The 22305-nt window shown below is 40.3% G+C and overlaps 1 protein-coding gene across 1 annotated transcript in view; it reads right to left on the bottom strand.

Moving 5' to 3' along the window:
* TTN (titin) overlaps window positions 1–22305 on the bottom strand; it is a 269934-nt gene that overhangs the window by 10381 nt on the left and 237248 nt on the right. Inside the window, exons 278-308 of the mRNA XM_029934316.1 lie at window positions 21879–22175; window positions 21194–21781; window positions 20798–21100; window positions 20384–20680; window positions 18769–19056; window positions 18358–18657; window positions 17793–18095; window positions 17390–17695; window positions 15514–17280; window positions 14900–15193; window positions 13909–14196; window positions 13492–13791; window positions 11342–13408; window positions 10944–11246; window positions 10535–10840; window positions 10123–10413; window positions 9730–10026; window positions 9298–9603; window positions 7822–8127; window positions 7455–7736; window positions 6655–7248; window positions 6242–6529; window positions 5842–6141; window positions 5105–5407; window positions 4260–4562; window positions 3572–4156; window positions 3147–3452; window positions 2732–3031; window positions 1431–2006; window positions 1009–1314; window positions 27–620 (exon numbers count right to left, since the gene is read on the bottom strand). Of these exons, the coding sequence (XP_029790176.1) occupies window positions 27–620; window positions 1009–1314; window positions 1431–2006; window positions 2732–3031; window positions 3147–3452; window positions 3572–4156; window positions 4260–4562; window positions 5105–5407; window positions 5842–6141; window positions 6242–6529; window positions 6655–7248; window positions 7455–7736; window positions 7822–8127; window positions 9298–9603; window positions 9730–10026; window positions 10123–10413; window positions 10535–10840; window positions 10944–11246; window positions 11342–13408; window positions 13492–13791; window positions 13909–14196; window positions 14900–15193; window positions 15514–17280; window positions 17390–17695; window positions 17793–18095; window positions 18358–18657; window positions 18769–19056; window positions 20384–20680; window positions 20798–21100; window positions 21194–21781; window positions 21879–22175 (13944 nt within the window). The remainder of the gene's footprint in view (window positions 1–26; window positions 621–1008; window positions 1315–1430; window positions 2007–2731; window positions 3032–3146; window positions 3453–3571; window positions 4157–4259; window positions 4563–5104; window positions 5408–5841; window positions 6142–6241; window positions 6530–6654; window positions 7249–7454; window positions 7737–7821; window positions 8128–9297; window positions 9604–9729; window positions 10027–10122; window positions 10414–10534; window positions 10841–10943; window positions 11247–11341; window positions 13409–13491; window positions 13792–13908; window positions 14197–14899; window positions 15194–15513; window positions 17281–17389; window positions 17696–17792; window positions 18096–18357; window positions 18658–18768; window positions 19057–20383; window positions 20681–20797; window positions 21101–21193; window positions 21782–21878; window positions 22176–22305) is intronic.

The raw sequence follows: 22305 nt of genomic DNA, 5'->3' as shown, positions 1-22305 counted from the left end.
GATGTTTATAGATTTGAAGTATTTACCTTCCACTTCCAAGGAAGCAGTGCCAGACACAGATCCCCCTTGGTTGGTAGCTCTGACTTGGTAAACTGTGGCATCATCATCTGTGACACTTGCAATGATGAGCTGGTGGTAGCCACCCTTAAACTCTTGAATCCTGTACTTTAATCCATCTGCAATGATCTCTTTGCCTTGTCTGTACCATTTCACAATAGGTTTTGGGTGACCAGTCACTTTGCAGACCAAGGTAGCATTGCTCTCATATCTAACATTTAGATTTCTCAGTTCTTCTTTGAAGTGTGGTGCCTGAATTGGGACATCAGATTTGGGAATGGCGGGTTCTGATATTTCACTCCATTCGCTTTCCCCACCTAGGTTTTCACATTTCACACGGAACTCATATTCAAGACCTTCAATAAGGTTTTGCACTGAAAATACAGTTTCTCGAATTTCTTCTGTTGTCACAGCAATCCATTTATTCTGCTTCTTCTCACGTTTCTCAAGGTAGTAATTTCTGATCTTTGCACCTCCATCACTGGCAGGTGGCTTCCAAGCCACAACACAAGAATCTTTTGTGAGAGCAGTAATAGTTGGTTTGCCAGGAGCACCGGGCTTTTCTGTTTCAAAGAAACAAAAAAGATTAGTGTCATGAGGTGAAACAAGCAGCTCTATTAAAAGCTTAGTTTATAAAAATAAAATTTTATGAACCCAAAGATCTAAGAATAACTGGAATAAATATTCCAGAAAAATGAAATGCTTTATTCTAAGAAACTTATTTTTAGACTAACGACTTTATGCTAAGAAACTTATCAAAACACAAAGTTTCTTTTTAAAGAAGATAGGGTTTGTTTTTGCCCTTTACGATGTGCAGAAATTCAGTTTAAATGGGATAAAAGGTGCTTGCACTTTGCCTGAGTCTTGACTGCTTCCTTTCAAAAGTTTTCTGTTAACCAGACTTTTATGTAAAGATGGAATTTTGCCATATGAATATTGTAGAGGTCTTACCGAATGGACTCTTAATGATCACGACTGAGGCAACCTCTAGAGGGTCACTGATGCCAAAAGTGTTTTGAGCTGAAACTCGGAAGTAATAGCCAGCATTTTCTGTGAGGTTTACAATTCTACAGGTTGTCACTGAGATGGCTGAAGACACCAATTGCCATTCAGCCCCTTCTCTGGCCTCACATTTCTCCACCACATAGTTGGTGATCCAGGAGCCTCCATCATCTGCAGGCGGTTTCCAGCTGATCACTACAGAGTTCTTCAATAGGGCTTCTATCACAATTGGTCCTGTGGGTTTGTCTGGTTTATCTGTTGGAAAAAAATACAATTGTAGTGTGTTTTGTTTTGTTTTTTGTAGTGTGTCTCCTGAGATCTATTTTTTCGTAAACACACACACACACACATAGAGAACTAAAACAAAATACCTTGTATTTCTACATCAAGGATGGCGTCAACTGTTCCAAAAACATTGCTGAGCTGAACTTTGTATTTCCCAGCATGAGTCTTACGTTGGACATTCTTCATGACAAGATGAGTATAGTGCTCAGTGTTTTCAATAGTAATGTTTTCTGAGTTTTGCAAAAGTTTCTGGCCATAGAACCAAGTGATGGCAGGTACTGGACGACCAATGTACATAACATGAAGTCGAAGTGTTGAACCCACAGCACCATAATACTTCTCTTTCAGTGGGTAGCCAGGATGAAACTGCGGTGTTGCTTGCAGGAGAAGCTTACTACTGGTTTCTACCTCTCCAACCTCATTAGTAGCTATGCAGGTATAAACACCTTCATCTTCCTGTTCCTCTGTCATTACTGTTAAAGTATGTGTGCGTCCGTCTGAAGACATTTTGTATTTCCGGCTTTGTACCAGCTCCTTGCCAAATCGGTACCATTTAATATCAGGAAGAGGCCTTCCAACAATCTGGCATGAGAGTTGAGCAGCTTCGCCCAACTTGGTGGTAACATCCTTCAATTCTTTGCGCACTCCTGGAGCTTCTCCAGCTGAAAGATAAGAAATATTATGCATTATTTTTGCTACTGAATCTGTAATCCTCTTTTGTTATATATCAGGAATGAATTTATCCTTTTGACTAACACTTTATTAGATACCATGATTTATATAGGAGTCTAATTCTTAAAAATTTCATAGTGCTTTTCCTGGGGTCCTATGGAAAATTGGGATTCAGTGGGCACATCATTACATTATTATGTAGAGTGACTTTTATCTTTACATTGGGAGACATCAACAACATATAGGAGTGGGGTGCCTGGGTGGCTTAGTCAGTTAAGCGTCTGACTCTTGATATCAGCTCAAGTCATGATCCCAGTGTCATGAGATTGAGCCTTGCATTGGTCTCCATGCTCAGCCTGCTTGGGATTCTTTCTTTCCCTCTCTCTGCCCCTGCCCCACTCTTGCTCTCACTTTCTTTCTCTAAAAAACAAAAAATGTATAGGGATTTGGGGAAGTATGAATTCTCTCTATAAATCTGTAGTATCTTTGGCCTTACTTACGTTCTGCACCTAACATCTACTGAGGTTATGTGCTTGGAATGAATTCCTGTTGAATGTATTGACTATTTCATGTGTGCATATATGCCAAAGTCAGTGATTCTGCCCAAACACTTGCTCTCCAAGAATGTTTTCTAGATATCTACTTAGTAAGAGAAAGTAAAATATTAAGGCTTATTAGTTTATAGATTATAAGCAGAGAACTAATGCCAACTTACATGTTAGTTTAGTCTTTACAGACATAGCAGTTCTTCGAGGTCTGCTAAGCCCAGTCTCGTTCTCAGCAAAAACTCTGAATTCATATTCAGTAGATTCTAGCAAACCCCCTATTGTGAATTGCCTGTCCTTGATGCGGTCCTTATTGCTCTTCTTCCAGGCACTCTCTCCAGACTGCCTGTATTCAACCCAGTATCCAAGAATTTCTTTGCCACCATCACATTCAGGTTTCTCCCACTGTAGAGTGACACTATCTTTGGATATTGAAAGAATCTCAAGTTCTCCGGGTTGGCTTGGCTTGTCTGAAATATTTTAAAACAGTTGCAAAGGGAATCAGTGTTACTGCTGAAATAAAAGAGAAAGAACAAAGATGGCTTGCCTCTTTGATTTGAAACCCTTTAGAAACTTTCTCCTTACCAAATGGATCTTTGCAAACAACTGGTTCAGAAGCAGGGCTGGTCTCACTCAGGCCAACATCATTCTGTGCAATGATGCGGAACTGATATTCAGCATCAGGAACAAGCCCAGTGACTGTGTACATTGTGGTTGTTATCTGAGTCTTGTTGTGCCTGACCCACTTGTCAGTTGATGTCTCCTTGCGTTCAATGTAGTAGCCTGTAACTCGAGAACCACCATCGTCTTTGGGCCGGGACCAAGACAGGCTGACAGAACTCTTGGTCACATCGAGTACTTCTGGAGGATTGCTTGGAGGCTCTGGAGGATCTGGATATAAAGTAGGAAATGTGTGTTAAGAATACAATCCCATATTTTGTAAGCTGATGGCTTACAAAACAAGAGTACCAAAAGAATTTTTACAGTGTTGTGGTTGGAAGATTACTTACTCAGTGGTGTTTTTGGTATGACTGGTTCCTCAGACTTCAAAGGTTTGCTTATGCCAAACTGATTTTCAGCTGAAACACGGAAGTGGTATTCCACATTCTCTTTGAGGCCTTTTACAATAAGAGATGTACCTCGGACTCTGGAATCAATGGTATACCAGGCAGCTTTCGATACTTCTCGTCTCTCGAGGATATAGCCTAAGATGTCAGCACCGCCATCATCAGCAGGGGGTCTCCAGCTAACCCTTACAGAGCGAGCTTGTATGTCATCATATTCAAGTGGCCCTTCAGGAGTGTTGGGATTTCCTATCACCCTGACTTTGATGTAAACAGCCTTCTTGCCACACTTGTTTTCCAGAACCAGGTCGTAAGTGCCAGAATCATCCCTGTCTGCTTCTTTGATTACAAGCTCAGTGTGTGTTTCAGAGGTTGCAATCATGGCACGCTTACTAATATCTTGGCCTTCCTTGGTCCATTTACATATTGGGAATGGTTTTCCTTTGATTGGTATGGTAAGTCTGATGACTCCACCTTGTCTTACAAAGATACCTTCTTGGTATTTTTCATCAAGTTCATAATCAGGATATTCTAGGAAAAAAGATCCAGTTACAATTAGCATTTTTATGGGGTGGATGGTAAGAAATAAATCTTAAGACAATCATAGTAGAAAGTAAATGATCATATGTCTTACCAAGCATTTCAGTGACTTTGACTGTTCCTGGTACCTCAGCAGGCTCCCCAGGTCCACCGGCATTACACGCTAGGACACGGAATCTGTATTCAGCGCCCTGAGGTAGATGTGTTAGAGTATACTCCCGAATCTTAGTTGGGGTGGTGTTACATTTGGTCCATTCATGTTGATCTACTTTTTGCATTTCAATCAAATAGCCTGTGACTTTAGATCCTCCTTCGTCTTCTGGAACACTCCAGGCCAGGGAGACTGATGTCCTTGTTGTATCAGTAACTCTTGGGTTTTGCGGCTTTCCTGGAGGAGCTGGGAATAAGACAACATATTGTTAAAGTTTCTGCAAAGCTGAAAATCAACTATGCCACCTAACATTCAATGAGTTGTGTAAAGATGAACTGTTTGCATTAGAATATATTTTTAATTAAAATTTTATTCATTATTATCAGTTAAAAACACTCAAAATGCTTGCATTTTCCTTTGTCTTAAATGTGCTTTATGATTACTACTACCACCTTGCATTTATCATCAGCTTTTAGAGTGCTTTAGGAGATATTGTTCTAAAAATTTAACACTGATATAGGGAATATAAGTCCCTTTTTTAAGAGTGGGGCATTGGACTCAAGAGGAGAATATAAAAAGTTACCTGCCAAAAGCTTCTAGGGGCTGGAGTGGGGAGAGGTTTGGTAACAAGTGAGCTTTTTGGGCTGATGGAAGTATTCTATATTTTGATTGTGGTGGTGGTTCTACAACAGGACCTTTTGAAAACTTAGAATCACATATTTCAGAAGGATAGATTTTACTACATTAAATTATACCTTAATACATTGACTTATACAAAATGTATTTACCAATTGGATCCATGGCAACGATGGATTTGGAAGGACGACTTGGTTTTCCGGTCCCTCTGACGTTAATGGCTGTGACACGGTGTTCATATTCTAAGCCTTCAATAAGGCCAGTGGAACGGTACCGTGTCATAGTCACTGGTACTTTATTTACACGGACCCATCGATCTGCTCTCACTTCTTTGCGCTCTATAATATATCCAGTCACTTGGGAGCCACCATCATTTTCTGGTGGATACCAAGTCAGTGTCATGCCATCACGGGAGACATCAAATATCTGTAATGTTTCTGGAGGCCCAGGAATACCTGCAGTAAGACAGGGGTAAACACATGGCAATGGGAATAAATTAAAGACTCTTATATTTCTTTGTGTCTTAGCTTTTTAAATAGTATGTAAGGTTTGTGACTCTTTTTCCAATGTTTTCATTTTTGTAATTTTCTTGAGGTTCCTCATTTTCTTCTATTTTATAAACCTTTATTAAGCACACATTCTGTATTCTTTTCTCACTATGACCTAGCTAGTTTCTCCTGGCTTCCTCCCTCCCTTTCATCTTCCTTTTCTTTCATTAAAAAAAATTAATCATGTTGAAAACTTCCAAGAAAATTTAGAAACCTTAGAAAGACCCTGGGCTTAAATCTGTGACCTATTTTTGCTTAGGCCATAGTAAAAACAAATTCCTTTCTGTTAACATTCAGAATCAGGTGGGGAGAATGGGAGACTTAAGGGTCTAAGGACTTACTGATGCTGCTGCGACATTCTATGACCTCAGACTGTAAGTAAGAGCCAATCCCGAAGCGGTTTGTTGCAGCCACCCGGAACACATACTCATTTCCTTCAATGAGTCTGGTAAACTTAAATGTCGGTCTAGTCACTGATTCAGACACTGGAAGCCATCCTGGACGATGGGCATCACGTTGTTCTACCACATAACCACTCAGTGGAGCACCGCCATCCAATTCGGGTGGTTCCCAGGAAATGGTTATTGAAGTAGCATCAATTTCATCGATTTTAATAGGCCCAGTTGGTGGACCAGGCTTGTCTATGAAAGAGAAAGAAATCCAGGAAGTTAATTTTCACTTCAAATCAAAATTGGGTGACTGGACATCAGCAACTTGCATGTCGTTGTCACACATCCTTACCAAGAATGATAACTTTAATGGTCTCTGAAGTAGTTCCAGTTACATTCTTTAATTCAAGTGTATATTCTCCAGTATCTCTGATCGTGGTTTCACGGATGGTTAATTTAACTACTTTAGTATGAGTTTCAACCGTGACACGCTCTGATTCTCTCAGTTTAGAACCAGCAAAGAACCAGGAAGCAGCAGGAGGAGGGCGACCAGCGATTGGTATCACCAGCTCTATTGGTCTGCCAGCTGGGACATGGATGGTCTTTTGAGGCATTGTAGAAAGATCGATTGTTGGCAACACTGTGAGAAAGAAAGTAGGCATTTATTCCTAAGCATTATTTCTAATGACAAAGTATCATGAATTCAGAATTTTGTTTTTAATTTTACCTCCTATTATTGATGTCTTTTGGCAATTTGGTACATACCTCTGAGGTCTTGTACAGTTACGGCTGTCACGATCTCTCTTGGCTCTGAAACACCTTTCTCATTTTGTGCCCTTACTCTAAATAGGTACTGTTCACCTTCATTTAAGGAAATAACCGTGTGCTCTAGGACTGTGGGTTTTAAGGTGACAACCTTCATCCATCTCTCAGTGCCAGCTTTGCAGGCCTCCAGAACATATCCAGTGAGTCGGCTACCACCATCGTAGAGTGGTTTTTCCCAGGCAAGAGTAACCGTTGATTTGGTGACATCGACCACTTCTAGCTTTGTAGGCACCAGAGGTACTTCTGAGACCAGAACTGCATCAGATGTTTCACAAGGTTCCCCAATGCCATAAATATTTTCTGGCAACACTCTGAAATAGTACATGGTTCCTTCTACAAGTCCAGAAATTCGGTAAAGTGTCTTGCTGCATTTGGTAGTTACTGTTTTGAATGCTCTCATGGCAGCTTCACGCTTCTCAATAATGTAATTGTTGACAGGAGCTCCACCATCAATTGTGGGAATTTCCCAGGTAATGGTCACAGAATCTCTTGATACTTCCTTAACTCTCACTGAGGGACAGGGGCCAGGAGTATCTAAAGAAAAAAACCAAAACAGAATGCAAGATTCATACTTATTTGCTGATTGTTTGATAGTTTTTTGTTTTGTTTTTTTTATGGGGGAAAATGTATTCAACATTGTTTCTCCCTAGAAAGGTGATCAATCATAGGACAAAATGTTTTTTATTATTTTTTTAAAGAAATCTACTCTTGGCATAGTCATTTTTAAGGCCAATACTCACCGTATACTTTAACAAGGACTGTTGCTGATTTCTTGCCAGATTGATTTTCAGCTTCAATGGTGTATTTTCCAGCATCGTACCGGTTAACTTTGTCTACGATAAGTAAAGAGTAGCTGTCAGTGGTGTCAATAATTGCCCGGTTTGCAAGGTCGATGCCCTTCTTGCTCCAGGTAATGACGGGAGGGGGTCTTCCTGATACAGACACCATCAGGCGCAATGACGCCCCAGCTCTGATGGTCACAGTCTTCTTTAAATCATCTGCAAGTTCTAGGTCTGGTATTTCTGGAAAGTAAATGTCAAAACTTAATTAATTCATGAACAGGTATGATGAGAAAATAATTGACTTAAAAGCTTATATTACAAATACCTAGTCTCTCCACAGGCTCAATTTCAGCAATTGACTCGCTGTATTCACTCATACCCTTCACATTCACAGCAGCAACCCTGAAGGAGTATTTCTGGCCCATTTTAAGGTCTGGCACAGTGAATTCAGTATTTCTTATTGTGGCATTGGTATGTACTCGGTACCACTGATCAGTGTCTTTCTCTTGCATTTCAAGAACATATCCAATGATGTCAGTGCCACCATCATACATGGGCTTGGTCCATGCCAAACTAATACTGTGCTTGGCGGTGTCCACAACTCTCGGAGCAGAGGGTGGTCCAGGGGTATCTGTGGATTTAAAAAGGGGGATTCAGATATGATGCAAATAAGGAAGCTTTGAGGTTTGTATTTTTGGTTTTCAAGACTCATAAATGCATTATTCTCCCCCCTCCCACCAGTATTTCAAAAGGTCTTTTGATATTGTAATTAAGGTTTAAGGAAAAAAACCTTACAATTTATTAAATTCAGTATTTCCAAAGGCCATTATTTAGTAAAGGGTTAAAAATTTTTAAAGTGGGATTCATTGAAGATGTATCCTTACTAGCCATAAGAAACACAAGTTAACTTATAATATCATATATAACTTATAATAACTTACAATCTTTGCATCTTAACCTACAAGTATGTGGTTAACTGATCTTTTCTTTCTTCTGATCCTTCTATCCCTAGAAGTGTAAGGCATTACTGTTCTTTGTCCACACTCACCAAGATAATCTGTGTAATTTAGCTAATCTGGGGGCTGTAGGGCAGCACTGTATGCTATATTATTATCCTCATCATTACTGTATTTAAAAACACACTTTCTTAGAAAGGTACGAGGTTTGCTTCCTGCTACCGTGGCTAGCTATTCTGGGTTCTTCTGGCTCACCTCATTGCTTAAAATACTTGTTCTCAGGGACTTTTCCTTAGTTGCTCAGCTTTCAAAGGGTTAATATCACTTGTTACCTCTACATTTCTAGTGAGTACAGGAATGGGTTTATTCTGTGTCCCCTATTCAGTCACAATGGTTTACTCTTAGTTTATGAGCTTAAAATCTGCTCAAGGGTTTGTCACTTATTTTTGAAGTCTTGTGACAATAATCTTGTTAGGTACTTATTAAAATACTAAACTTTATGATCTTCTTAAAAGAGACTGTTATTCTTTTTAGTAGTTATCACTGTACCACATTTCTTTCCATTCTTAGGAATATTTATAAAATATATATCTTCCATATTAGTAGTAAAATTATTTTTTACAAAGACTGTAAAATACTGCAATAATTTTCAACAATGTGCTAACTTACCAATGGAAGTAGTAGTTAAAATAGCTGACTTAGCTATACTTAAGATCTCTCTAATAAGCATATGCTTTTCTAGATTATTCACAAATTCTAGAAGGTCTTGGAAATGGTATGTTGGAAAACTATTTATAACATGGTTTTGATGGGCATTAGGTTAATGTGTGATTCTTGGAACTCACATGATGGTTCTCTGCATGAGATGAAGTTGGAAGCTTCACTAGGTTCACTGTTACCAGCAGCATTCACTGCGGTCACCCGGAACTGGTAATCACAACCTTCCATGAGGCCAGTAATCTTCAGCCTGGTATCATATACCACGTAGTCTTTGTTGACACGTGTCCAGCGCAAGCTCTTTTTCTCACGTTTGTCTACTAGGTAGTTGCTGATTTCATTGCCTCCATCAGATTCAGGTTTTGTCCACTGAATGATGATATGCTCTTTGCCAGCCCCAACTTCCTCAGGTATGCCAGGTTGCGATGGAATAGCTGTTTATATTTTTATGAAAATAAGGATGGTCAGAATTACACAAAATCACTCTGTATGATTGTCCTCCTCTACCCCTGATCTCAATATATTTAACTATCAAGTTGTTTAAAAGTGTCAATACTCACTGAATGAGTTTCTGGCTACAATTGGCTCTGATTCCACAGGCACACCAGGGCCATATTTGTTTACTGCCCGCACTCGGAATATGTATTCATTGTTCTTGATGAGTCTGGTAACCACATGGGATAGTGTTGGGCATTCGGCTTCAACAATCACCCAGTTGAGCCTGCTAGTCTCACGTCTTTCCACGATGTAGTGAGTTATTTCTGCTCCTCCATCTTCCTGAGGAAGGCTCCAGGCTAAAGTGCACTTTTCCTCTGTTACTCTGCTGACAGTGAGCTTTCCACATGGGCCAGGGGAATCTGAAACAGGTGTAATGGCAAGCAATGATCTAGTTCCATTTTCCTACCCACACTTGAAAATGCTATGAAAAACAAAAGGACATTTGACATGCTTACCAAGAACTTTGACTATGACAGACACTGCCTTGGTCCCACTGGCATTCTTCACTGTTAAAGTGTATTTTCCGCTGTCACTTCTGTCACAGAACTTGATCACAGCAGTGGCTCGTTTGCCTGTATACTGCAAAGAGACTTTCTCACAGAGGTCTAGTTCCTTGTCTCCTTTGGTCCAGATGATTTTGGGTTCAGGTTTGCCACCAACTGCAGCATCAAGGACAAGATCTGATCCTGCTCTTATGGTAACCAGATCACCCTGTAATCTGGCATCCAGTTCAGCTTTGGGTGGAGCTGTCAGAGGCAAAAAGTAGATGTGAATACATATAGGGCAGTTTTTCACATAAATTATGATAATTTAAAAGAGCCTTTAACATTGAAAAAACTTAAAATTTTTTTTTTTTTTTTTTTTTACCATATTCATCTCGGCAAGTGACAGGGCCTGTAGATTCGGATCCTTTGCTAATTACTCCTGCTGCATTCTTAGCCAATACACGGAATTCGTAAGTGTCTCCTTCACTGAGCGCAGTCACAGTGAAGAAATTGTCAGATACGATGGTATAGTTGCACTTCAGCCAGCGACCATCTCCAGTCTCACTGACTGGCTTACGCTCAATGATGTAGCCCACAACCTTGCTGCCTCCATCATATACTGGGGCAGACCAAATCAGTGACACTGTTGATCTTGTAACATCTGTCACCTCTGGTCTTCCTGGTGCATCTGGAAGGGATGAAAAATTAAGTTTAAAAATGCAACCCTGAATTTTAGTACCAATAATAATGATGGTAATAAGTGAATGAACCCATTAACCATTGATACATACCAACTGGGTTTTGAGCCATCATAGGTCTTGAAGCCTCACTGGCTTTGCTAACACCTGCGGCATTGAGTGCATATGTTCTGAACTGATATTCTAGTCCTTCTACCAAACCAGTCACTTTGTAGTTGCACTCTAAGCATGGCACTTTGTTTTCTTTCACCCAAAGAATGGTGTTCCGTTCCTTCTTCTCAACCCAGTAGCCAATGACTTTACTGCCACCATCATGGTAGGGTTCTTCCCAACGAATAGACATGGCATTGGCAGACACATGGTAGACTTCAGGTCTTGTAGGAGCACTTGGTGGGACTAAATATAAACAAAGGTATCAAATATGAATACAACTGATAATACTCAGGGGAACTATTTAATAATGGACTTTGAAATATTTTTATTTTTCTTACCGAATGGATGCTCAGCAACTATTGGTGCTGATTCTAGAGGCTTGCTGACACCAAATCTGTTCTCTGAACTGACACGGAAAGAATATTCCATGTATTTTGTGAGATGAGTGACTTTAATCTGAGTGCGCTTGACACTGGAATTGACAAGCTGCCAAGCTGTTGTGCCTGATTCACGCTTTTCAACTATGTAATTAGTAATGTCAGTGCCTCCATCATCTTTAGGTTCAGCCCATGACAGGACACATGACTCAGCTGAGACAGATGAGACCTCAATGGGGCCAGTTACTGGACCTGGCCTTCCAATGACCACAACTGTGATGGTAAATGTTTTCACACCAGCTGTATTTTCCAGGGTCAAGAAGTATCTTCCAGAGTCACCTCTCATGCTGTCCTTTACAGACAGGGTGGTTCTGTCCTTTGTTGTTGTGATGCTCACTCGATCTGTGTCCTTAAGTCTCATTTCTTCAAGCTTCCATGTTACTTTGGGAGCAGGACGACCAGTGATTGGGACATCGATGGTAAATGTGCTTCCTGCTTTGCAAGTTATGAGCTGATTAGTAATTCCAGTGAGATCAGCAGTGGGCTCAATTTGAGGCTCCTTGATGATAACAGAAGAGAAGGCTTCCCTGGGTTCACTGTAGCCAGCATCATTTTTGGCCTTCACACGGAATTCATATTCAGTGTTCTCAACAAGGCGCTCCACTGTGTAAGTCAGCTGTTTGGTGTGACCAGCCTCAACCCAGAAATCGGATCCCTTTTGTCTCATTTCAAGGAGGTAGCCAGTGATCCGGCTGCCTCCGTCATGGTCAGGTTTAAGCCAAGCTAAGACTGCAGAGGATTTGCTTGTGTCAATGATATCAAGTCTCTTAGGTGGAGCAGGCTGTTCTGTGGCTACGATTGGTTCTGGCATTTCATAGGGCTCACCAATACCATATTCGTTTTCTGCAGAAACACGGAAATAGTATGGAACACCTTCTGTCAGGTCACTGACCTTGAGGATCTGACGAGTGCATGTTTCGCAGATAACCTGCCAGCTACGACGACTTGCTTCTCGTTTTTCTACCACATAATGATGGATTCGGGCACCACCATCAAGGATAGGAGCATCCCACATCAGTGTAACAGATCCGCGGGTCACATCCTTGAACGTGATTGGGCCAGGTGGGCCTGGAGAGTCTAGCACCTTTACAGTGAATGTGATTGACTTACTACCACTGTTGTTTTCTACAGTAAGGGTGTATTTCCCTGCATCATTTCTGTTGCAGTTTTCCACAGTGAGGGTGCTAAAGGAGTCTGTTGTATGGATATCAGCCCGAATGCTGAGGTTAGAGTCAGGTTTGCTCCATACAGCTGTAGGAGTAGGTCTACCCTGGTAGGCAATGAAGAGGCGAATACTGGCGCCAGCTCTAACAACATGAGTCTGCTTGAAGTTCGCATCAATATCTAACTCCGGAGCTTTTAATCGGTCAACTGCTTTAATTGTGCCGGTCACTTCACTGCTGTCTCCTTTCCCAGCACCATTGACAGCACTAACCCGGAATTTGTATTCTTCGCCTGCTTGTAGATCAGTGACTGTATACCTTGTTTTCACACATGCCTCTGCATTTACCTTGTGCCAGTCTCCTAAGTCAGCTTTGCACATTTCAATAATGTAGCCAATTATTTCCATGCCTCCGTCAAACACTGGCTTAGACCATTCCAAGCTCACAGTTGTCTTGGATGTATCTGTCACTTTGACCACAGTAGGAGCACTTGGTGGGCTGACTGGCTCTCTACATTTGATTAGTCTTGAGATACCGCTTGCAGGTCCTATTCCTGCAGCATTTTCAGCCATGACATGGAATTCATACTCGTTACCCTCTATCAGACCGGTGACTTTGAATCTTGTCTCAGCGATTGGTCGTTTGCTGATCACTTTTACCCATCGCGTGCTCTTCTTTTCTCTTCTTTCGAGGATATAATGTTGAATTTCATTGCCACCATCTGATTCTGGCCTTGTCCATGTCAGCGTAATGCTATTGCCTGTTACGTTACTAGGTTCTGGAGTGCCAGGAGCATCGGGAATAGCTGTGAAATGAAAACAAATTAGACATGTTTGGTTGGAAGTTAATCTTTTGACACAATACCACTTAGTAAAAACAGACACTTACTGTATTGTATTTGAGCAACCACTGGGTCAGAATCAAGTGGCCTCCCAACACCAAACTTGTTAACTGCAGAAACACGGAATTGGTATTCATTGCCATTTATTAGTTTAATGGCAGTATAGCTGTGGGCTTGGCAATTATCTTCAATTAGTGCCCAAGCAAGTCTGCTGGTTTCCCGTTTTTCAATGACGTAGTGAGTGATGGGAGCACAGCCATCATTGAGAGGAGCATCCCACCACAGTGTCATCTTCTCGCCAGTAATATTGGTGAATCTTATTGGCCCAACTACTTTTCCTGGTGTATCTGTAAGAAAAAGATTCTAGAGTTAGTTTATTTATTCTTCTCCATTAAAATGCAACCAGGCATGTCTCTATCCCAAGACCTGTAAATTGTAAGATTAAGAAACTATTTCCGAAGTACCTTGTACTTTAACTTTAATTTCTGCTTTTGTGGAGCCTGATGCATTTTTGGCTTCCACACTGTATACACCACTATGGTCCCGGGTAGCATCTCTAACAAAAAGGCTGGTGGATCCAAGGACATCAGTTATTTCCATATTCATCTTCTTTTCAATTTCTACTCCATCTTTGAACCAAGTTACTCGAGGCACTGGCCGTCCCTGCACCAAAGCTTTAATTCTTAGGCTCTCTCCAGCCTTAATAATGAGACCATCAAAGTACTCAGGGCCAAACTCTACAGTTGGTGGAACTATAAAAAAAAATAGAAATAATACGTGTTAGTTTGGCTTAATAAAAACATAAATGTGTTTTTCGTTAGCACCATCCTAAAGCATAGAAGGTAATGTTTATCCTGTGTTACCAAAGGCTATTACGAAAGTAAGATTCATAATTGAGAATTTAGATTATGGAGTTGAACATCTGCATGCTATTAGGTTATCTCCTTTTTATGTTTGTCATGTTATTAATCTTGCATTGTCACTTATAAAAAGAGAAACATTTGTAGGTCCTTTACTTCCTAAAGCTGCTGTATAGTCAAACAGGTTCCTATAAGAAGTTATCAGCTGTGCTCAAGCAAAATGATGATTGTACTTTTGGGTGTATGTTGTAGTTTGGTAACTTCAGTAAAGCTTGAGAGTTATTCTTGAGAGTGTTTTTCTTTATTGTAAATGACTGAAGTCAAAACTAAAAACTCATTCCCACTTGCATGCTATTTATATGGGAATGAAATGAAACAAGTCATGGTAAAAAGAATTGATGCCAATTATATTGTTTTTTCTTCTCTTCACCTGAAAGGTAGAAAATCTAATTCATCCATATAACAATCCTGGGCAATCTGTATGAAATGAGGTTCCTGTCCTCCCCCTCCCTCCTTTACAGACCAGGGAGCAAAAGTATCTTTAAGAAGTGTGAATGGTTTTAATCATATTTGGAAATCAGTTGTAAATGCTTACCATTTTCATCTCTTGTCATGATAATGCCAGAAGACTGGGAGGGCGGACTTATAGTTCCAACAGCGTTTCTTGCAATTATTCTGAACTCATATCGATCCCCAGGACTAAGTCCTGTGACTGTGTACTGACATTCACTGACATCAGTAAAGTTGCATCTGACCCAACGATCGCTCCCTTGCCGTTTCTCAATGCTGTAGGCCACAATCTTACTCCCTCCATCACGCAATGGTGGGTTCCACTTAAGGGTGATGGTTTCCCGGGTGACATCAATATAGTCAGGAGTGCCAGGTGGGTCTAAAAAATTATATGGAGATTAAATGCATTAAATTAAATCATATCATTTCTATAATCAATTCTTCATTAGCAGTGGGAGAAAAAGTGAATAAATCTTTCAAACTCATTTTAATTTTAATTTTTTTGTAGCATGGTCCTTAAAAAGAACTTTATTTTATTAGGTTGACTTAAAATCATTTCCTTTGCTTTATTTGACCTGCTCTCCAGTGATCAGAAGATAATGTGGGAAGGTGATATATGGAAGAAAAGCAGTGTTTGATTTGTTAGTAACACATTCATTTGCTGAATTAAATATGCTTGAATAACGTTCAATTACTTACCTACTGGAGAAACAGCTAATGTAAATTTGCTTGGGTCACTGGGTGAGCTTAGGCCAGCAGAATTTTCAGCATATACACGGAACTGGTAATCTAGGCCTTCTATTAGTCCAGTAGCTCTATATTCCCTTCCAGATATGGGTGTTGTATTAACTCTTTGCCAGAGGATGCTGTTTCTTTCTTTCTTTTCAACATGGAATCCAGTAACTTCTGAACCACCATCATACACTGGAGCATCCCAAGTTAGTGACATGCCATCAGAGGTCACATTGTATATAACTGGCTTTCCCGGGGGGCCAGGAATCCTGAACTGATGTTTTGCCACGATAATGTTTGAGACAAGTGGCTGGCTGACTCCATATCTGTTTTCTGCCCTAACTCTAAACTGGTATTCAGCATCTTTGACTAGATTAGGAACTTTGAAAGTTGTCCTGGCAACACTTGAACACACCATCTTCCAATTAGTTTGTGAAGCTTCCCGCTTCTCAATGCTGTAGCAAGTAATTTCTCCTCCTCCGTCATCTTCAGGCACATCCCATGACATGATGACACTGTCAGCCTTGATTTCATCAAATCGAATGGGTCCTTTGGGCTTCGATGGTGGGCCAAGTGTGATGATTGTAATGGGAAATGAGTTTCTACAGACTGCATTATCAAGAATAATAGTGTATTTCCCTCCATTCTCCTTCTTGACATTCTTAATATTCAAAGTAATTTTGTTTTCAGTTTTACTGTAACGAACATACTCGCTTTCTTTCAATGGCAGACCATCTTTTAGCCAACTGATGGATGGTTTGGGTTTTCCTTTATAAGGGAATTCCAGGTGCACATTATGCCCAATTCTCACAGCAACTTGTGCCCCAGGGATTTCTGACAGGTCAACTTCAGGTGTAATTATAAGTTCTTTGACTGTAATTGGCCCAATAGTGACAGGATCACTTAGTCCTTTCTCATTTTTCGCCGACACTCTGAATTCCAGGACTGATTGTTCCTTAAGTTGGCCAACTTCGATTTCACAGGTCTTACTTATGCCAGCATGTGACCATGTTTGTTCACCTTTACCTTTTCTTTCCACAACATATTCTGTGATGACACTACCACCGTCAAAGTCAGGCTTGGTCCAGTGCAGGGTAACAGATGTCTTTGTGGAGTCTTTCATTGAGAGATCACGTATGGGAGCTGGTACTTCAGCAGCCTTCACTGGCTCTGTAGTGTCACAGGGTTCTCCAATTCCAATTTCATTTTCTGCAAGAACCCTGAAGAAGAATGGAGTTTTCTCTGACAAGTCTGTTATCTTAAAGGATGTACTGGAACATTTGTGGGACACTGAAGACCATGTTCTCTTGGTGGCATCTCTCTTTTCAATGATATAGTTAATTATGGGAGATCCTCCATCAATGAGAGGAGGATCCCAAAACAAAGTGACTGTGCCTCGAGAAACATGTTTAACCTGTAGCTTCTGGCAGGCAGCTGGTGTATCAAGCACTTTAACGCTCACAGTCGAAGATTTTGGTTGACCAACACCATTTTCGATTGTGAGAATATATTTTCCTGTATCACTGCGAGTGACTTGAGGAATAATTAGTAAGGAAGATGAATCAGTGTTTTGGATATTGTATCTGGCATCACTGCCCAGATTCTTCTCATCTTTTCTCCATGTGACAGTTGGTGGAGGTCTGCCTTTAAAGGGAATCAACACATGTACATCTTCACCGGCTTTAGCTATAACAGAGGTTCTGAGAGCCACATCTAGGTCGATCTCTGGTTCCTCTGTAGACACAAAATGGATATATGTTTTGAATTTTAAAGCAAGAAAATGAACAATTTCTTAGAAGCACTCTAATAACACACACACACAACCATGCCAACAGGTACATACCAAGTATATCTTTAGCTTGTACGGGTTCGGTCATTTCTATAGGTTCTCCTTGTCCAGCACAGTTTATAGCAGATACCTGGAAGTAGTAGTTGACTCCAGGTTTCAGGTTAGATACCACATATTCTGTAGTTCTGACCTCTCCCTTGGTAGAGACAACAGTCCATTCTTCTTCCTCTCCTTGTCTCATTGCGACAACATATCCAGTAACAACGCTGCCTCCGTCATAGACAGGTTTACTCCAGCCAAGGGTGATGGATGATTTGGTTGAATCTGCAATTCTTATCTTAGCTGGTGGGCCTGGAGGGTCTGGAATGACCATTCATAATACGATAAATACTCAATCATGTACAATTTAGTGACCTCAAAGAGACATAGCAAAGATGCGGCATTTATGAGCACTTACCAATAGGATCAGCAGCTTTGTAGAAGTCAGATGGTTCAGAAAATGGACCCTGGCCAGCAGCATTTACAGCACAAACTCGGTATTGGTAGTCACTATTTTCTGTGAGTCCTGTCACTTTCTCTCTGGTGTCACGGATAGTCTCCTTCAGGACTTTAAACCATCCTAGGCTTTTCTTATCTCTTTTCTCAAGGAAGTAGCCACTCACTTCACTACCACCATCAGCAATTGGCCTGCTCCAGACAACAGTCATTGAATTCTTGGTAATCTGTGTCACCTCTGGTACGCCTGGGGGCCCAGGAGTAACTATTCAGAAAGAAAAGGAAAAGGAGTTTGAAAGATCAACACCACTGATAAATTCTATCTTTCAATCTTCAAATCCTATGCAAGAAGAGTAATTTTACTTATTATACTTTTCATCTTATGAAAAGGATGATAATGAGGGGAGATGTGAGACAAAAGAAAATAAAAATTGTTCTAAGAAAACATATTCACAAACTAGCAGGATAGTTTATTTGTAAAAATTTCAAGCATTTGATTTCAGTTTCCTAATGAAATTATGTCTCACCAAATGCATTCTTTGCTATCACTGGATCAGATTCCAGTGGATCGCCAATTCCATATTTGTTCACAGCTCGAACCCGGAAGATGTACTCATTTCCTTTGATAATTTTGGTGGTTGTAATGATGCACTCTTCCAAATTTTCGGACACCATAGACCACACTACACGGCTTGTCTCACGTTTTTCCACAATGTAGTGAGTGATTTTTGCACCGCCATCATCCACTGGAGGGCGCCAGAGAAGAGTTATCTTTTCAGCAGTGACAGTCTTAAATTCAATTGGTCCACCTGGAGGTCCTGGTTTGTCTGTTAATGAAAGAATGAAACAATATGTCAGTACTTTTTACAAGACTACTCATTTAAAATTGCTAAGTTTTAGATAACAAAATATGATATTGGCCTATAATCAGCACCTACCAAGGATCTGTACTCTGATGGTGGCTGAGGCTGAGCCCATGGCATTCCTTAGTTTTAGTTCATAGCTTCCACTGTTAAGGCGATTTGCATCTTTGATGAGTATAGATGCCAGGTCAGTGGTATTTTCAACACACACCAGTGCGTTGGTTTGTAACTCTTTATCATCTTTATACCACTCAATTGTAGGCTCAGGTTTCCCAGAAATGCCAGCTCTGAGCTTCACAGATGTACCTGCTCTATATTTGACAACTTCTGTATATTCTAGAGGCAAATCAATGACCGGTCCACCTGCAAGTGAAATAGATGAGAAATATTTAAAAGATCACAAGTATGGAAAAAATAACTGCAAGTTCAAAGTAAGGCCATTGGCCTTTATTAAGTAATATACTACTTTTTTTTTTTTTACCTGATAGTTCTAATTTTATTTACCTATTATTTTAAACAGTTAAATTTTACAAGCCATGCTTCTATTCAAGATGGGAAAGAAAGGTTGTAAGGAGGCTCTGCCCTTCAATGACACACTAACTGCACAAGGACTTCATGCCTTTGAAATGTATTTTAAAGTCTATCAGGTATTTAATTCCAAGGATAAAATGGGATATGGTAATGAGAGCATTATACATTTTCTTTCATTTCAGATTCTCCTTTCTTTTCCTCTATCTTCTTTTCTTGTTACCTTCCCTTCCCAGTTCACTGATATCTGAGTGTTGGATGTTCATGTCTGACTCTTGAAGTCTGAATTCTTTACTCACAGACTATTTCACTGGGCAGATTTTCTTCCACGTTGATTAGAAGCTTAGGACTTGTGAGAAACTCAATTTGAGAACTAAATTTGTCTTGCTTCACAGTCTCGCAACAGTGTTCACAATGTCTGATTCATAAAGAGCAGCCTTGAGGTTCTCAGCATGAGAACAGGAGTGGATCCTTCTGCCCAGACACCACCGAGACTCCTTGAACACGGGAAACTTTTAAAAAGAGTATCATAGGGTACCTAGCCCTCATGAAATTTTAATTTTGAGACTGCTGTTGAGTTGAATGTGGTCTTTATCTTCTACAGTTGTCAAGTATGTGTATTTTAGAATGAGCAATGTAGAGGGAGTTCTGGAGTCTGTCTCCTTGAATTCCCACTCTATACTGATGAGCTACTTGATGTTGGGAAAGTTACATAAGCACTCTAAACCTTAGTTTCTCTTCTGTAAAATGGGATAATATTAGGGCTGTTAGAATTAAGGCAGAGAATTCATGAAAAGTCCCCAGTATATGTTAGCTGCTGCTAATATTATCATCATTAAAGCCTCTGTTTAGTCTCTCGTTTATGTAAAAGGAATATTCTCTGAGCACTCAACTATGGTTTTAATTATTAATTCTCAGTTTAAAATGGAAAAAAGGGAAAGCGCCAACTCATAAATACCATCAAAGAATTCTAAAAGGTTGAAGTTAGAAAGGACTTTAGATATCCTGTAGTCCAAATCTCACATTTTACAGTTAAGAGACTGAGAGAGAGTAAGGAATTAAGGTGCATAGTCAAAGTTATTCTATACATTAGGACCACAAAAAGTAAGGAAAGATCTTGGGTTAAAATGCTATTGGGATTCAAAGTTCTAAAAATGCTTACCATAAGAATCGATGCATGTAATGGGGCCTACAACCTCCGATGGATTGCTGACCGAACCAACAGCATTCCTAGCAAAGACCCGGAATTCATACTGGGAATTCTGAGTCAAGCCAGAGACAGTGAATTGAGTCTCGATAACATTGGTGAAGCTGGCCTTGGTCCATCTGCCATCTGGAAGGTCTCGTCTCTCAACAATATAGCCTGTAATTTTGCTTCCTCCATCGAAAGCTGGTTGTTGCCATGAAAGATTGACAGAGTTCTTGGAAATATCAGTGATGCGGACATTTCTTGGGGGTTCTGAGGAAATAAGAGAAAGCAAATCAGTAGAACTTCTGTCAACAATGCTTTGCTTTGCAGAAATAAGATTTGCATTTTTAAGTAGTCAGAATCATCCTTCTTATAGAAAATACATACCACAGGCATCAATGGCTAGGACTGGTTCAGAAGGATGGCTGGGTTTTCCAATACCAGCAGCGTTTTCTGCATAGACCCTGAATTCATAAATAAGTCCAGCACTGATTGTCGTGACCTTGAAGTGAGTTGTACGGATGACCAGTTTGTTGGCTTTTTGCCACAAAATACTGTTTCTGTCTTTCATTTCCAGATGGTAGCCAATAACTGCACTGCCTCCATTGGACACTGGTTCATGCCAGCCCACGGTGATGCTTTCGCGAGTAACATTAGTGACCCATGGTGTAGATGGTGGTCCAGGTGTTGCTACAAAAGACAGGAATCCCTTAGGTTAGTACAGACATTTAAAACATGTACGTGAGTGAAAACCTGGGATCTTTGAGAAGTTTGACAACTTACTGTATGGTAATTTGACAATCACGCAAGCTGAATCTATGTGATCACTGATGCCAAAGCGATTTTCTGCCTTGACGCGGAATTGGTATTCTTCTCCTGTGGTCAGTTTCATGACTTTAATCATGGTCCTTGCAACTGTTGCAGACACCTCAGTCCAGACTGCAGTACTTGTCTCTCTCTTGAGTACAATGTAGTTGGTAACTTGACTTCCACCATCATACTTGGGTGGCTCCCATTTGAGAGTCACACTTTCTTCTGTTATATTGCTAATAACAACAGGGCCAGTTGGGGGACCAGGCCTGTCCAATACAATGATGTTAATGAAAGCTTTGGTTGTTCCACTGGAGTTGGCAGCAGTGATCTCATACCTCCCAGCATCAGCAGCAACGCTTTCTTTGAGATTGATGGTCAGGTTCTCAGCAGTAATTTCAGTGTTAAATCTCATGGTTGCTTTCAGGGGAACACCATCTCTTGATAAGGTCACTTTGGGCAGTGGTTTTCCAGAAATTGGAATGTCAACTTTAAGGTTTGAACCAGCTCTAACATATACAGTATGACTTGGGAAATTCTTCATATCAATTTCAGGTGGTTCTGAAAAATAAGGATATGTCAGATGAAGGTGAAAAAGAGTTTCTAAAAATCAATACAGGCCATTTCAAATTTTGCTTTTACATAAAATGAGACCTACCCAGTTGTTCCTTAATAAGAACAGGAAGCAGAAGCTCTCTTGGGTCACTCAGACCAGCTTGATTTTCAGCAAACACCCGGAAAAAGTATTCAGAATTCTCCCTCAGACCAGAAACAACATGATGGGTTGATTTCACCACTGCACATTTAACCCAGTTTTTCTGTCCCTTTTCTAGTGCTTCAACGACATAGTGTACAATTCTGCTGCCACCATCGTGTTCTGGCTTCAACCAGGTCAGGGAAACACTATCTTTGGATACACCTGTTACTCCAAGTTTTTCAGGTGGGCTTGGTTTTTCTAAGAAAGTAAAACATCAAAAAGAAGAGGGATTATTACAACATTCTCCACCACTCCTTATATATGGTCTTTCTGCATTATCAAAGAAATACTTTAAATGAAGGCTACATACTTAAACTTTGATTTGAGT

This window comes from Suricata suricatta, chromosome 3 (genome assembly GCF_006229205.1).
Source record: "Suricata suricatta isolate VVHF042 chromosome 3, meerkat_22Aug2017_6uvM2_HiC, whole genome shotgun sequence".
Taxonomy (NCBI): domain Eukaryota; kingdom Metazoa; phylum Chordata; class Mammalia; order Carnivora; family Herpestidae; genus Suricata; species Suricata suricatta.
Note: the sequence above shows the minus strand (reverse complement) of the source record. Positions and strands in the feature narration are given on the sequence as shown.